The following is a 15,180-nucleotide window of genomic DNA, read 5'->3' as shown; positions in this document are numbered from 1 at the left end:
TGCATCCCCCAAGTTCGCATTCGCGTGAGCCTTTCTCTGTAGAGGTATGCCTCCACATGTTGTATACGCGCGTATCTAACGCCTTGCGCAAATCGTCCTCTTCTAGAAAAAAAATTTCCTTCTCTACGCTGGCTTAAAAATGGCATCATTTGCATATTCATTTAGGCGCCTTTCTGCAAAAACGTTGTTAATGCGTGGGCAAAAATTACGACGCTTTTTTTTTTTTTTTGCTAAGCAGCACTAAGAAACGGCACCAACACAAACGCATACACACATGTTAACCCTTTGCAATTAATTGCTTCAAAAAAATAGCCTTTTAATTTCAACTTTTCAAGCAAGTGACTTTCCTTTTTTACTTCGCACAGATGTCCCCTTTCACGGCTTTTCATCCTTGCTCCTCCCTTTGCAGGGAAAAACGGCTACTCATTTCAGATGGTACAATTTTTCAGGTTGGGGAGTTTAGCCTCCTTTCCCCCCGCCCCTCTCTATCTTACGACATACGTGCATTATGCACATGGGTGACACCTTATACGATTTTTTATTTTGTGTTTTTTTGGCATTTTTTATAGTTTTACTGTTATGAAAAAATTTACATAAAGGGCACAATTCGAAAGAGTATTTTTTTTGTTTGGTGAATACGCGTAAGGGCGATTTTCTACATAAACACAAACGTGTGAACATGTGCATATGCATGTGTGAAGGCACAGGAAGTAGCGGCGTGAAGAAAAGGTGGAGCGATGAATGGAGACGACCTTTGGGCCTCCCTTGCGCCCATGGTTTCTGCTTCTACTGCTTCTACTGCTTCTCCTACTTCTACTGCTTCTCCTACTTCTACTGCTTCTCCTACTTCTACTGCTTCCCCGTTACACAACTATCTGGTCTTCATTCACCCGTTCGGCCAATGACCCTACGAGTAAATTTCCCCCTCCACCTCTCAGCCGCTACACATAGTACCATCGCACATGCATATGATACACACAAACATGGGGCATTATCAAAAGGCCTCTACGAAATTGTTCCCTGTTCTAGGGGGCAAGTGATTTCTCCTTTGGACGAGAGCCACTTAAGATCTTTATAATGCGCTACACCATTTTTGACGAGCAGATGTGGCTGGATGTGAAAAAAGGGATTCTTCTCCTTATCAAAGCTTAAGGTTTTATCGGGTAATTTACTGACGTCCATATTTTCACAAATAATTCTCTCCCCAACGTTGACTCCAGATGGAGGGGTAAGTAGCTCTATTTGTTCACCAAAAGATCCGCATAAAACCATACCATGACTTTTTCTTCCTCTCAAGGACTTTTCCTTCAAATTGGCTAACACCAAAACGTATTTGTGTAGTAAATCTTCTGAATTCTTTTTAAGTCTTAAACCACTGCAAATGTCCCTGGATTTTTCTTCCCCCACATTTATCTTCAAACAGTACAGCGTATCCGCATCTGGGTGAATTTCTACTTCCTCTACATACCCTACGATAATATTTAATCTGGTAATGTCATCCAGGTTTTTTGGTTCCTCTACTTTTTTTTTCTGAGCATTTTTATTTTGTGCATTATTTTTCTTTTTATTTTTTTCATTTTCTCCATTTTCATTTTTTGCATTCTTATCATCCTTCTGTTGTCTCATGCCTCCACTATTAGCTCGATCACTTGGGTTCATTACATTTTTACTATTTAAAAAGGTTTCCAAGCTGTCCCTAACTTCCAACCTTTTCAGTGTAGTGAATTTCCCCACTAGGGTTTCTTGTATGTGTAAAAACCATCTATATATGTGTGAAATTTCGACCCTCTCCTTGGCGGGCATTTCACTTAAAGGTTTATAAACAGAGCAGAAATAAAAAATGTCTACTATGGAAGCATGTCTATTCGAGACAATGTACGATTTTTCGCACAACAAATCATTCAAATGCTTCATATCTAGCTGCTTCAGTTTAAATTTGTCACTGGCCAAATGGAAAATAAATTCTTCATTTTCGCTCACTTTGCCTTCATCTTCGTTAAACAATTCGTTGTAGCAATCGTATATATCGATAATCGCGTAAAGCGTGCAAAACAGCTCCTTGTACTTTTTGTCCTTATACTCAAAAGAAATTTTCTACAGAAGGGAGAAGTGGGCGTGGCAGGGATGAAAGATGAAAAATGAAATAATCGTGTTGCGTAAAAATAAAGCAGAAGCAAGGCACACTTGCACATGTTTATTTTTTGCCAGTTCAAAGGAAACATGCAATACATGTACAATATAGGTGCACACATCCCTGGCATAAAAAAAATTGTCCTTCCAAGTGAGCACAAAACGGTATTATAAATCGCTGCGCAGTTTTTTTTTTTTCCCATTGGGGATGCCCCCCCTCACGCAGCATCTACATATAAACACAATTTCGCTTATGTAAACCCGTGTACTTGTTCATATTTTTACCTTATCGTGTCGCACTTCGGGAAATGCTACTTTTTCATCATTTTTGATGACCACCGCATTGATAAAGTCAAGGACCAATTTCAGAATATCTGATTTTACATCGTCCTCCACTAACGTTAAAACAGACATCTTCCTCGACAAAAATTTTACGCTCTTTCTAAATGGGGGTTGTGTCGTTTTGTATGACGAACGGAGCTGCCGATTTTGTGAATTCTTTTAGCTATGTAATGTTATATTTTTTTCAGGTTAGTAATTTTGCTTGGCGAATTAGCATATTTGCTTCGTGCAGTCCTCTCATAATATATACATGCATAAGCTTGCGCTTTATCCGCGTTGAGAACTTACCTTCCGCTTTTTCGATTTTTATCAGTGAAAGCTAGCCTAGCTGCTTTGGTTTCGTTCGACAGTTTGTCAATTGGTCAAAGCGGTTATTTTTTTCTGCTGTTCGTTACCTCCTTTTTGTTCACTTGGTCATCCATACATGTACTTTTGTAACCTTTGTACTTTTTTACCTTTTTTTTTTTTTTTTTTTTTTGTAAGCTGCTTTTCACATCATATTTGAAATATACCATTTGTAAAAGTGGAACTTCTTTTTTATGTTTTTTTATTTTATTTACATACGGCGACAACTCAAATTAATTGACAACGTATACTTTACTCATTCAACAAAGTGAAGCGCGAAAAAAAAAAATATTATAATGTACGGGTAGGCGGAATGAAGGGCGCCTACGCGGAAAAGAAGCAACCCGTGAATACATCATACTACACGTTGCTTCCCTTTTTCCCCTCCCCCCACTTAAAAGGTTATCTGCCAATTTTTTAATTTCTCCAAATTTTCGAAGCGCTTAAAATGATATACCTCCTGAAAGAAGAGAAAATTAAAACGAAATAAAAAAAAAGAAAAACGTTGCAGAAAGGCAGTCATATCGCCATTCAATTGGAAAGAAACTACAAAAGCAGGTCAACATTTTGGCAGGCGTACCATACAGGGTTGTCACAAACACATCCGAATGTTCCATCCATGTGATACACGTTTAACGCGTAAAAATTTGATGTAGGGTGCGGAAAAACACAAAATATGAACCTTGGAAATGAGAAAAAATGCATGTACCATTATGTGGCCAGAAATAGTAACCCACAAACCCACATGGGGAAATTATGCCCATTTCGCACACATCCCGAGTTTTGCCTGAAAAATGTAACTAAACAGATATCGTTTGCGTCGAAGCAGCAGAAATGTATCACATGTTTATGCGCACCCCTCCTCACACATCTTATAATCCTTTTTTTAAAAAACATAGAACCCTCCGCATGTTGGTGTGTAAGCATATTTTACGAGGCACGTACGCCGCAAAAAAGGGGGTTTTTGAATGTACCATTTTGTACACATGTTCAGTTTTGCATAAATCAAAAACGCACTTTTTCGCAATGTTTTTTTCTTTCTCTGTTTAAGTGTACCACTTTTTATTCACTTTTAGTAGTACGCGCGTAATACACGTTTGTTCCTTTTGCCCGAATTGTAAAAAAAAAAATGCCAGGATATTACATTCCGCAAAAGGGATACCCAACGTACGCTTTTTTTTTCACGCCACTTCTTTAAAATTAAATGAACACAAATTTCTACGTCAGCATAGGGCAACAAACAAAAAAAAAAAAGAACTTAGTTAAAATCATGCTTAGCACACTTTGTCTAAATACTTCTCTACATTTTCATCTCTTCAGAAATGCGAAAAGTATAAAATTTACAAACCTTACAAAATGGCAATTGCATATCTTTGCACAATTTTTGCGGTTTTATAATCGCACACTTTATTGTACCGTCTTTATGGCCATTCCGCCGCACAGTCATGTTGACTTATTATGGACAAAACTGGCCACCTGTTTATTTCCCAGAAGGCGACAGTGAAAGCAAAAAAAAAAAATTCATCCTTGCAAACCACATTTGTGTTAAGTGCCGATTCGAAACAGTTCAATGTCATTTCTACAGAAACATGTAGCAACCAAAAATAAGAGGGGTGTTAAAACCTGTGTCCGAAAGAATGCTCCATTTTTATTTAGCATTTTTTTCCGTTTGTACCTCCTCGCAAAGTTGGAATTTTTTTTTTCTATAAATGAGTCTTTTCTTTATGGCGACGCAACTTTACCCCCCCCAGCGAAACGGACGCGACCTACTTTATTTCTACGTAGCCATTTGTTCACCTTTAAGCGACATGTATTTATACATGTGCGGCCTGCACGAGTATATGCACGCGTATACATGTGCACATATGTGTACTTACATACTTGCACGCATAAGGCATACGCAACAGGTGCAGTTCCAATGATCACCCCCGCGGCGAAACGCAACGATACGTTCGAACTGCATGAACGTTATCATAAACTGCGCTACGAGGGTTAGCGGGAACAAACTTGTTCATACAGAATAAAATTCGGTGTCATTTAGCGTATTCCTACACCTTCCACATTCGAACCATTTTTACGAAATTGTATATTCACTTAGATCACACAAAACTATGCATCCTTTTGTGATGGCATTCAAAATGGGTGTCATTTTTTTTTTTTTTTTTGGGGGTACCTTAAAATGAATGCCCGCATTTGTAACAAGGGAAAATTATTTAAAAAATAAAACACGTTCAAAGTGTGAGGCAATTTTTTTTTTGTTTTCCATTTTTTGAACACTTATCCTTATGTGCCATTTTGTGTTAACTCGGTCATTTGCCGTTTTCTTCGCTTTGGCCTAAGCGAACAACCACAAGAAGGAAAAAAAAAAGAAATAATTCCATACGTTATACATATATAATTTTGTTAGAACATGCCAGAGGGCAAAATAAGCGCGAGGCATTTTTCACCTTATTTTTTGGCACACTTACAAAAGGCATTGTTATGAGGAGCAAGCGGTGTGAAGGAAGGTTATGCCAGAATTTGGTGAATTCTGCGAATGTGAGAATAAGCAAATTTGCGAATTTGCGAATTTGCGAATATTGCCAGTTTTGCGAATATTGCCAGTTTTGCGAATTTTTCCAGCTTTGATAAAAAAGGAACGCACTGATTTGTTCATACAAAAGCGTCGAATTTATGCGTGCCACTTTGAACACATGGTGTGACACGCTACATACTTCCCGTTCTTGCTTTTACCCTCCCCCACCGAATTGCAAAAAATGATAAAACGCAATAGCGCGTCACATACATTTTGTACATTGTTTAGTATTTCCATTGTTCCTTTTGTTTAAAATTAAGTCATTTTTCTTTTCCTCGCGCGCATTTTTACTTTACATGCATACGTATAAGTATACACAAAGTACTTTTCTTTTCTTTTCTTCTCTTTTCTTTTCTTTTCTTTTCTTTTTTGTTTTTTTTTTAATGCTGTGCAGAGTTTTATATCCATTTCTGCCATATGAACAAATGCATGCCAACACACTGACCGTACGTAACTGTCACAGTAGCTACGAAGAACACAGTGTTTGTTCCGTTTGGTCTCACCGCCTGCCTACCCCCGTTTGTTTCAATTTTCACGTTTTACGCTATGATTACACCATTGGGTAGAAGAAAATGTACAAATGCTTCAATATAGATAGCCTGAACGATGAATTTATAACCAAAAAAGATTCACTCAACAACGTAAACTTAAACGTAAAGGAAAGAAGCAGTGGAAGGATAGCTAAAAGCTATTACGGCAAAAATGATGCAGAGCATATGATGCAGAATGCAGAAAAAAATTACCTAGACCGTTTCGATGCACCAAATGGAAACCTCAACAAGAATTATCTCTACTTTTGTGATAATTTAATGGATGAAGATAGCAGCAAAAATAGTGACCTACATAGCAAAGCGTTAGAGGAACATTTGAAAACCTACAGTTACCATGTGGATCCAGAGTACATACGTAGTAATAAGTATGGAAGCTCACAAGTAAGGGTTACCGGAAACCATCTACTTAGTCTTAGTGAACAAAAAAATATGATTTTGTCCAAAGAGCGCATTAACAACAGTTACTTCAGCAAAAATTATGACAACAAAAGTGACGGCTACAAAAGTGACAGATACAAAAGTGACGGCTACAAAAGTGATGGCAACAAAAGTGACGGCAACAAAAATAAAGACCAAATTGTCAACATGATAAGTAATCATTATAATAATTTAATCAGAACGACCAATAAGGGCATAGAAAATATAAACAGCAATTGTGATGCTATCATTTCCAAGCAAAACTACGATAGCATGTCCGATGTTAGCAGTATCATTTTGATAAACAAAAACGACATTACACAGAACAATAACGATTACGCCGATTATAACTACAATAGTTATTTTAATTATCGCAACGATCACACCTCTGCACACCACTACAACGGCAGTGCTAACAATGGCAGTAGGACTGCTCACAACAACGGTAGTAGCAGTGGTCACAACAACGGAAGCAGCACAGGGAATAATAAACGACACAGTAACGGCTGTAATAACCGCAGTCTGCGAAGCAGGAATGGTAACTATGACGGGGAAAAAAGAGAGTGCTTCCCTTATTCACATGAAAGCTCGCTGAACGAAAATTTAATACACGACAATTATGACTATGGCAAAGTGGGAAAAGCCGAGCTGTCAATGCGAGACAACGAGCTGAATTCGTTATCTGTATACAATGACGAAGATTCACAGAATAGAATTCTTCAAGAAATGGATGAACAAACAAAGCAAGGTGACATACACTTCACAAATAGACTCCAGAGCATTGAAAGGGAAAACACAAAAAACCGAATTAAGATCTACGACATATTTAACAATCTTAATATTAAAAAGAGTAACAGTACAAATATGGGCATTTTAAATTTTTTGAAAAATCAGAGGAAGAACAAATATGCCTATGATAGCAAGGGTATTCGAAATGACGCTGCAGAAAATAAGGCCCTCAGCAAAGAGAGTCATAACAGCGGCGTGTCCAATAAAGCAGGGGGAATATCTGGGGGGGGAATCTCTGGCGGGGGAATCGCTGGTGGGGGAATCCCTGGGGATGGCCAAGCCGGGAATGGCCATAACGCAGTGGGCGCCAGCCCAAGTGATCATAGCAACACTGAGGGAAGCAACAGCAATTACAGATTCAACGCTAACATGAGAAACGTAGAAAGTAACGACCCGTATAATAGCCCCCCCATGTTAAAAGGATGCGTGTACAACGACGAGCAAGCAAAAAATAAACTACCGACACCCCATCACATTTTAATCGATCAGAAATATATAGAGGAAAACGAGGAGAAACCACCCAAGGCAGAATTAGCAAATAAGTCTAATATTAGCACATATGAAACTTTGAAACATTTAGAGAAGGATAACAATGGTGATGTTACTAATTTGTACAGAACTGCATTGAATGAGCTTTTAAATAAAAAGGAAAGCAGTTCTGATGAATGTAGTAATAAAGCCGATTCCACAAAAAAGAAGCAAAGCAAGAAGCAGAACAATCCCTTCAGTGTGTATCATTATGTAAAAAAGGAAGGAGCTGATAATGCAGCTGCGCCTCCCAACGACAAGGGAAAGAGTGGCAGCAATAAAAGCAGTAGCACTGGTAGTAAGGGTAACGAAAAATGCAACGTAAACGGTGGAAGTACCAAGAGCAAACGGAGTCATAACAATGTCGAAAGAAATTACAACCCGATTCATAGCCAATGCGTTGATAACCATGACTGTGGTAACGAACTTCCCCCCCGGGGTGACAAGCCCAACAAGAAAGTCCCAAACCCAAGGGACGCGGTAACAAATAGCAATGATAACTATAGTATAGGAAAAAAGGACCTACATATATTTAAAACGGGATCGGAAGTACACAGCGGTAATTTTACCCATTATTCGAAGAAAGGCACTAAAAAAGACTCACATGACAGAGAACACAAAATGGATGTTAAGAGGAGCAAGCCAGAGAAGGATCATCACTACTTCAAAGAAGGACCTGAAACTGATGGGGATTTTCCTTTTAACGAGAAATGGAATGGAAACGATACTTATCACCTACACGAGGAAAACAGAAAAAATGAAAAAATAAAAATCAACGAAGAATTATCAAGTAAATATATTTCTTCATATTCCGAGTCGTCCCTCCCTAGCTCCATGCAATCCTTTGCGGAGTCCAAAAATAGGATACCTCAAAACAGCCGCAACTCCAAAATTGCACGTACGAAAGAAATAAAAAACAGGAGCGAAAAAAAGTATAATGCAAAAAGAAAAATGGACATGAAGGGGAAACAAGAAAATGAACAGTTCCATCGAAGTAGAAGTAACTCGTTAATTGATGACATAAGTTGCATTTATGAGGACGAGAAGCAGTACAATTTTATCGATGGAATTGGTGGAAATCGTATGAGCCGAAATGATAATACCAGTCGACACATTGTCAACGACTCCGCTAACTGTAACAGTGCTAATAAAAATAATAAAGGGGTTGGCACCGATGCGAGAATCCCCGGACCCCCACACAATTATGACGAAACAAAGGCGCCTCTGCAACAAAATAACTGCAAGCACGAATACAGAAACGCACCCACGGTGTATGTCAAGAAGAAGAAAAAAAAAAAAACATAATGGGAGTGATCGGTACACCGAAAGTGGTAGTGACAGGGGTGGAGCAAGCAGCCGTGATGAAGATGGATGTAACAATGACTGCAAAAAGGGACTCAAAGGTGAAGGCAGTTCTGTGAGAAGCACGCACAGACGAAGCAGCTCACCTAGTGTTAACCATTCGGATCTTAGGAACGGCGTTGAAAGGGGTAGTAAAAAATATCCAGGCGAGCATAATAACGCTTTAAAAGAATTAAGTGCCCACAAGGGGGACGATCATTATGGTGACAGTGGAAGGGGAAATGGGCGTGACGACGCATATGACCATCCCCTCGCCAGCAAAGTCGCTCATTCTATGAACCCGTTTAGGCACAACGTGACTACCAACCCTAACGAAGACGACGGTGATGATAACGGGGATGACGGTGGTGCTAACGGGGACGACAGTGGTGCTAACGGGGACGACAGTGGTGCTAACGGGGACGACAGTGGTGCTAACGGGGACGACAGTGGTGCTAACGGGGACGACAGTGGTGCTAACGGGGACGACAGTGGTGCTAACGAAGGCGACAGAAGTAGTAACGAGGACTACAGTGGTGCTAACGAAGGCGACGATTATAATAGTCGTGACCGTTGTGATAGGCACGGAAAATGCAGTGGTAGGGGAAGAGATAAAAATGGAAACGTGAACACTTTGGAAAAATCGCAAATTGCGCAGGAATGTAACGAAAACGGTGTTACAAAGAAAAAAGAAAAAAAAGAAGAAAGAGGAGTCGTTAAAAACCAAACAAACAATAGCACAAGATGAAGATATTGCACATGGTGATGACACGAACGTATTGGCCAAGTGCAAAATGAAGAAGAAATCGAGTTACATTATTTCGGATTATGAGAAGCGTGCCTGTTCTGTGAGGGAAAATGTACCAGGCAGCAAGACACATTTTGTTGCCGCTTGCAAAAAGATGCATCAAACCAAAGAGAACACTAGTAAGAAATCTGCCCTAAAAAAGGGCGCCAACCAAAGTAGTAGTAACTTCAACTCCTCCAGCAATGAAAACTACGAGAAGGACGAGGTCGAATGTGATAGTAAAGCTGTTCGAAGGAAGTCTTCTCGCTTAAAAGAGAGCAGTATGAAGAAGACGTATAGAACCCCCCTGCACAGTAACGCTCCTAACATTAGGAATAACAGGGGGACGAACACAGGCAATAGTTATAATAGCCAAAGCCGAAGTAGCAACGTGCACAGCGGCATGAGTGATATAAGCAGTAGTAGTGACGTTCTGGATGATGGCGAAAGCCAAAACGTAAAAGCGAAAACAGGAAAGAACAGAAACAGTCATTTTCCGAATAGCGGAAAAACCGATTTAAATTTTTGTAGTGGCCAAGGAGAGAACCAAAGGTATAGACGCGAAAGGGAAACCTTTGGTAACGGAACGGAAAACCACGACTCTAACTCAGACTCGGATGCAGACTCAGACACAGACACCAACGTTGGAAAACAAAATCGCCCAGTAAGTAGAGTCGTAAAGGATAGTCACTTTCCAAACAGTGTAGGTGTAGCGAAAAAAAAAAGGCAGAGCAATTTGGCCAAAAGTAAAAACTATAAACAACAGGATCTCTCAACAGGAGAGGACAACACCGTTTGTGACAATTTAAAGGAAAAGAGAAAACGGACGAAGAGGTATCCCTCCAGGGGTTGTAGTAACAACCCCACGAATGGAAGTAGCAAATTGGATTATAACCCAAATGGCAATCAAAGTGCACAGCATGACAGACGCAGGCTAGTAAAAAAGGGAGGCACCCCTGATGGGGATGAACAAATCTGCGCAAATGTGCATCACGAAAGTGAGCACTTCTCCAGCAATGCAAACGATGTGGCAATGAGGAGAGAAAACATGTGCACGAGAGATACCAATATAGACGGTGCCCACATCAATGACCCACGCATGAGTTATGCAGACATTTCCATCTCAAACTATAAAACGCACTCGTCGAAAAATAGCATGGATAGCACTGACATCCCTGCCAGTGTAGGCTCCAGAAACAAAAGAAAGGACATACAATTAATGACCCCAAGTGAGGAAAACTTCGGCGATGCCCCCCTAGAAAACTACCCCAGCATGCGATGTGCACCCATGGGAGGTGAAAACACAAACCATATGGACATACATTTGAAGAACATCGCTTCGGGAAATAACGCAAAAGGTAACTCTGCAAGTATGATAAACGGAAATGAATATGCACATCGGAGGGTTGACTGCCAAAATGGGGACTACAAAAATTTAATCATGACGAGGGACGTGGCTAGTTGTGGTGAGAAAGTACCCCCAATGGAGGAACAACGGATGGGAAGACAGTTAGCGAGAGACAACATCAAACAGAAGACCCCTCTCTTTTACGAAAAGGATGGAAAACCGAACGACATTTTTACACATAGCAATAAAGGCGAACTGTTACGTAACTCAAAACGCATGCTAAATAGGACCTTGTTGAATGTGGATCCATCCAGTGGACACACCCCCCACGAGGAACACAAAATGAAAGAAACACACACAGAAGATAATCCATTTAAACGGACAGAATATTTAGACCATAGTAAAAAAAAAGAAAATTATCATAACAGAAGTAGCAACATGTCAAATGAGGACATCACGTATAACAACATCTATGAGAAAGAGGCCGGCATTTTTTTAAAAGACAGTGTAAATAGTCAGTGGAATAGAAAACCTAATACTTTGTTAACTGCACATGGAAGGAAAAAGAACGATGAAGGAGTAAACGTAAGCTTAAACACGAATACAAGTGTAAATATAAATTACAAACATGAAGATCCGCATATGTACCAAAGTAAAAATGCATACATTCGTGAGGAACAAAATTTTCCAGCTAAATTCATTCAAGGGAAAAACTATAACAACGCACTTTGTGAGAATCGCTTTAATAACAATGACAGGAATGACGAAATATTGCATGAAAAGGGAAAGAGCCATTTGTTCTCCTCGAGAGGTCAAGAAGTGGACAACACTAACAAAAGGGATAGCATTTCCAATGTGCAGGTGGTGGGTAGGGGAGCACCTGCACACGTGGCAAAATCGGTGCAAAGTACTTATCATGTGTATGTAAATAACTCAACACAGGAGCAACCACAACGAATGGGAAACCCGTGTGGCACCATTTACTACCCAGTGGAGACACACACTAATGCAAATAGTTACACCCCTCATCCAAATTTCTTCCCAAAAGAAAAGGAAGCCACGCAAAGGAACATCGAGAAAAATCCTTTCTTCTCCCTACATTCACACAAAAATGCAAACATGGATGGGGGAATCAATTTTTACAAAATGGAGGAGAAAGATACCATGAGTGTCACCCCCCCTACAGACAGAGCAAGCCAAAAGAAAGAATACGACGTAAGTAGGATTAAGTTGTTCGATAAAACTCGACACAGCAATGTTAACGTGGAGCAGTCAAATTGGTTTGCCTGTAAAACCGATTTCGAACAAAATGCAAGTGAGCGCAAACGAACGAACAACATGGAGGGGGGAATAGGCGCAAAAGGGTTCTATCGCCGTGGGGATCCTAATGATGAACGTAGCCAGAGGTACATGCACATGGGAGGGACTGCCCCCTTCTCAGGCATCTACACAAGCAGTTGCGGGAAATACAGAAACGGCGTAATCGGCATAGACGCACAAAATGGGGATGGTTCACTCTCACGTCATGGGAAAGACACTACCATTCACAGTATTAGAAAAAATAACAACGGCGATATTAACGGTGATAACAACGGCGATAACAACGGCGCTAACAACTGCGACAACAACTGCGATAATAACTGCCATAACAACTGCCATAACAACTGCCATAACAACGGTAGGTCTTTTCATAAGGGGATTAACATCCACGTGAGCAGTGCACACAATGAGGCAGATAAAAAAGGTGTGCATATGAACAGCCAAGTTGTGCACTCCGAATTGGAAAGCGCAGCCATCCTAAATGAAGTGCTACGAAAAAATAACGAAAATTGGAACAAACCCCACAGTGCCACGAATAGAATACCGACACTTCGCTTTACCAACAATTTTTCTATCGATTTTGCTAACATTCTGAAAAATTACAAAGATAAATCGGATAATTATCTAAATAAGCAGTACATACAGGACTTGGAGAGAATTCATTTTTTAATTCAAGATTTTACAAACAGCTACAAGTGTAGTGATAATTTAAAATCTATTTTTCAACTCCTTCAGTACGAAATTGAAAAGGAGAAAAGAGAGAATCAGTATTTTTGTCAAGACCAGAAATATTTAGTTCTTACCATGCCTTTAAATGATATTAAAAAAAATTATGACAATTTTGGTGAGCCCAGTCTAAAAGAACCCATCTGTGAATATAAGCTGGATACGTGCCTTTTGGAAAATTTAGAAAATCAGTCCAAGGGTGAATCCGACAGTTGGGGAAGGAACCAATTAAAGGAGGACCTAACAAAGGAATGCAATTTAGTCAAGAATTGTAAAAGGGGGGATGACCCCAACAATGACGACAGCGATTATGATGCTAATGACAAGTGCGTGGAGAAATGCACTACAGGAAATTGCAGAGGATTATGCATGAGGGCGCCAAGCTGCGCTTCTGCCCCGAATAGTAACACGGACGTGGCAACCACTGCGACGTCGGTGGTGGTACAAACGTACAGCCACAACGGTTGTAAAAGCAGCAATGGCAATGGCAGTGGTAAGCAGGTCAGGGCCAACCGCTGCATCGGTAATTTGCCCAAGACAGACAAGCTGGGCAAGCACTGTATTAGCAAGAAAAGGTGCAGCGGAAGCTTGAACGAAAGTATCTTGTCCAAAATGAACATATTCATAATAAGGCACAATAACCGCGTGTACAAATTTAAACTAAATAGCAATTTCCCGCTAAGAGGCAACCAATTGAATAATAAAAAAAATGACAAACTTTTTAAATTACTATCTTCATTTTATAAACCATTTTTTAAGGAAAAATGCAACAAAAGAAATGTTCTACTTAATGAAGACATGCCCCTAACCTATGTCAACAATGTGGATCCCAGCAAGGATATCCTTTCAAATGATCAAGCAAATAATGAGATTGCTAAATCTTCACATATCAATAATGATGACAACTTTTATAATATTCTTCAAAGTAGTGGACTCACGAATATAGACGACCTTTTCATTTCGGACGATGAGGTGAATCTTATTTACATGTATAACAATCATCGCAATGAGAAGGTTTATAGTTTAGAAAAATTGGATGTATTGAAAAATCAAAGCTCTACATTGTCCACTCTGAATGATTGTGCTAACACGGGGCAGGAGAATTACTCCTGTAAAAAATGAACAGAATAGGGAACTCATAAAATTGAAGTTGGAGTATGTAGACAGACAAGTTCCACCGAGTGTATTACACGTAAGAAGCAACAACGTGCATACATGCATGGAGGAGGAGGAAGAAGAAGAAATGCCACGTGAAAAGCACAACTCGTGGAGAGACCCCCCTACCTGTGTGTGATTTACCACGGTAGGGTGAACTAACTATTTTTTACCGTCCATTTGCATTTTTACTTTTTTTCTTTTTTTTGTGTAAAAATGAACCCAAAATTAAAAACATAAAAATTGTACGCGTGCAGTGTGCATTTGTGTTACTCCCGCACATGTGTGTGTAAGCCGCCGAACGGGCGCGAAAATGCCGTTGTTGATGTGTACTTAATTAAAATCGCTTTTATAAATTGTGAAAAAAAAAAAAAAAAAAAAAAACATTTAAACCATCCTGCACATTTGCAATTTTTTAATCAGAATTAATACCTTTTGAAGCTTCCTTTTGTTTGTTTTTTTTTTATTTTTTCATTTTTCCATTTTGCCTTTTTTTGAAAAACTCCTTTTCCATTTGTTTATAAATTAAGAAAGAAATGTTCCAGCGCGGACATGCCGTTTTCTGCATTCCGGCATGCCCGACACGTGGGCTGGTTTTGGAGGTGCTGCATGGACGTGTATTCATGCGGCTGCTCTGTTCAGTGCGAACATAAATATCTACCTCGTTACTTATTTGTTTCTGTTGGAGTTGCCCTCAATGCGTAAGACTTCCCTTTTCATCACCTCAACGGGAAAACCATTCGGAACTAAACAAAAATATCGCATTAAATAAAGCGCCAATCGGGTTTCTATTTCTTCTTGTGTGTATTTTTGATAATAGGGCAGC

At 39.7% G+C, this 15,180-nt stretch overlaps 2 protein-coding genes across 2 annotated transcripts; one reads left to right on the top strand and one right to left on the bottom strand.

Moving 5' to 3' along the window:
- Positions 1 to 1,005: 1,005 nt before the first annotated feature.
- On the bottom strand, positions 1,006 to 3,075 carry PCYB_127280 (methionine-tRNA ligase; the record flags this gene model as incomplete). The annotated part of the gene is made up of 2 exons (XM_004224062.1): positions 2,416 to 3,075; positions 1,006 to 2,094 (listed from the first exon to the last, which is right to left on the bottom strand). The coding sequence occupies exons 1-2, from the start codon at positions 2,542 to 2,544 to the stop codon at positions 1,006 to 1,008; spliced, it is 1,218 nt and encodes a 405-aa protein (XP_004224110.1). The 5' UTR covers positions 2,545 to 3,075.
- A 2,889-nt stretch (positions 3,076 to 5,964) lies between these two features.
- Positions 5,965 to 14,321, top strand: PCYB_127270 (hypothetical protein; the record flags this gene model as incomplete). Its single annotated transcript, XM_004224061.1, has 4 exons — positions 5,965 to 8,948; positions 9,151 to 9,766; positions 9,813 to 12,021; positions 12,202 to 14,321. Exons 3-4 carry the CDS (start codon positions 9,813 to 9,815, stop codon positions 14,319 to 14,321), a joined length of 4,329 nt encoding a protein of 1,442 aa, XP_004224109.1. The 5' UTR covers positions 5,965 to 8,948; positions 9,151 to 9,766.
- Positions 14,322 to 15,180: the final 859 nt, after the last annotated feature.

The sequence above is a fragment of the Plasmodium cynomolgi genome, chromosome 12 (assembly GCF_000321355.1).
Source record: "Plasmodium cynomolgi strain B DNA, chromosome 12, whole genome shotgun sequence".
Taxonomy (NCBI): Eukaryota; Apicomplexa; class Aconoidasida; order Haemosporida; family Plasmodiidae; genus Plasmodium; species Plasmodium cynomolgi.
Note: the sequence above shows the minus strand (reverse complement) of the source record. Positions and strands in the feature narration are given on the sequence as shown.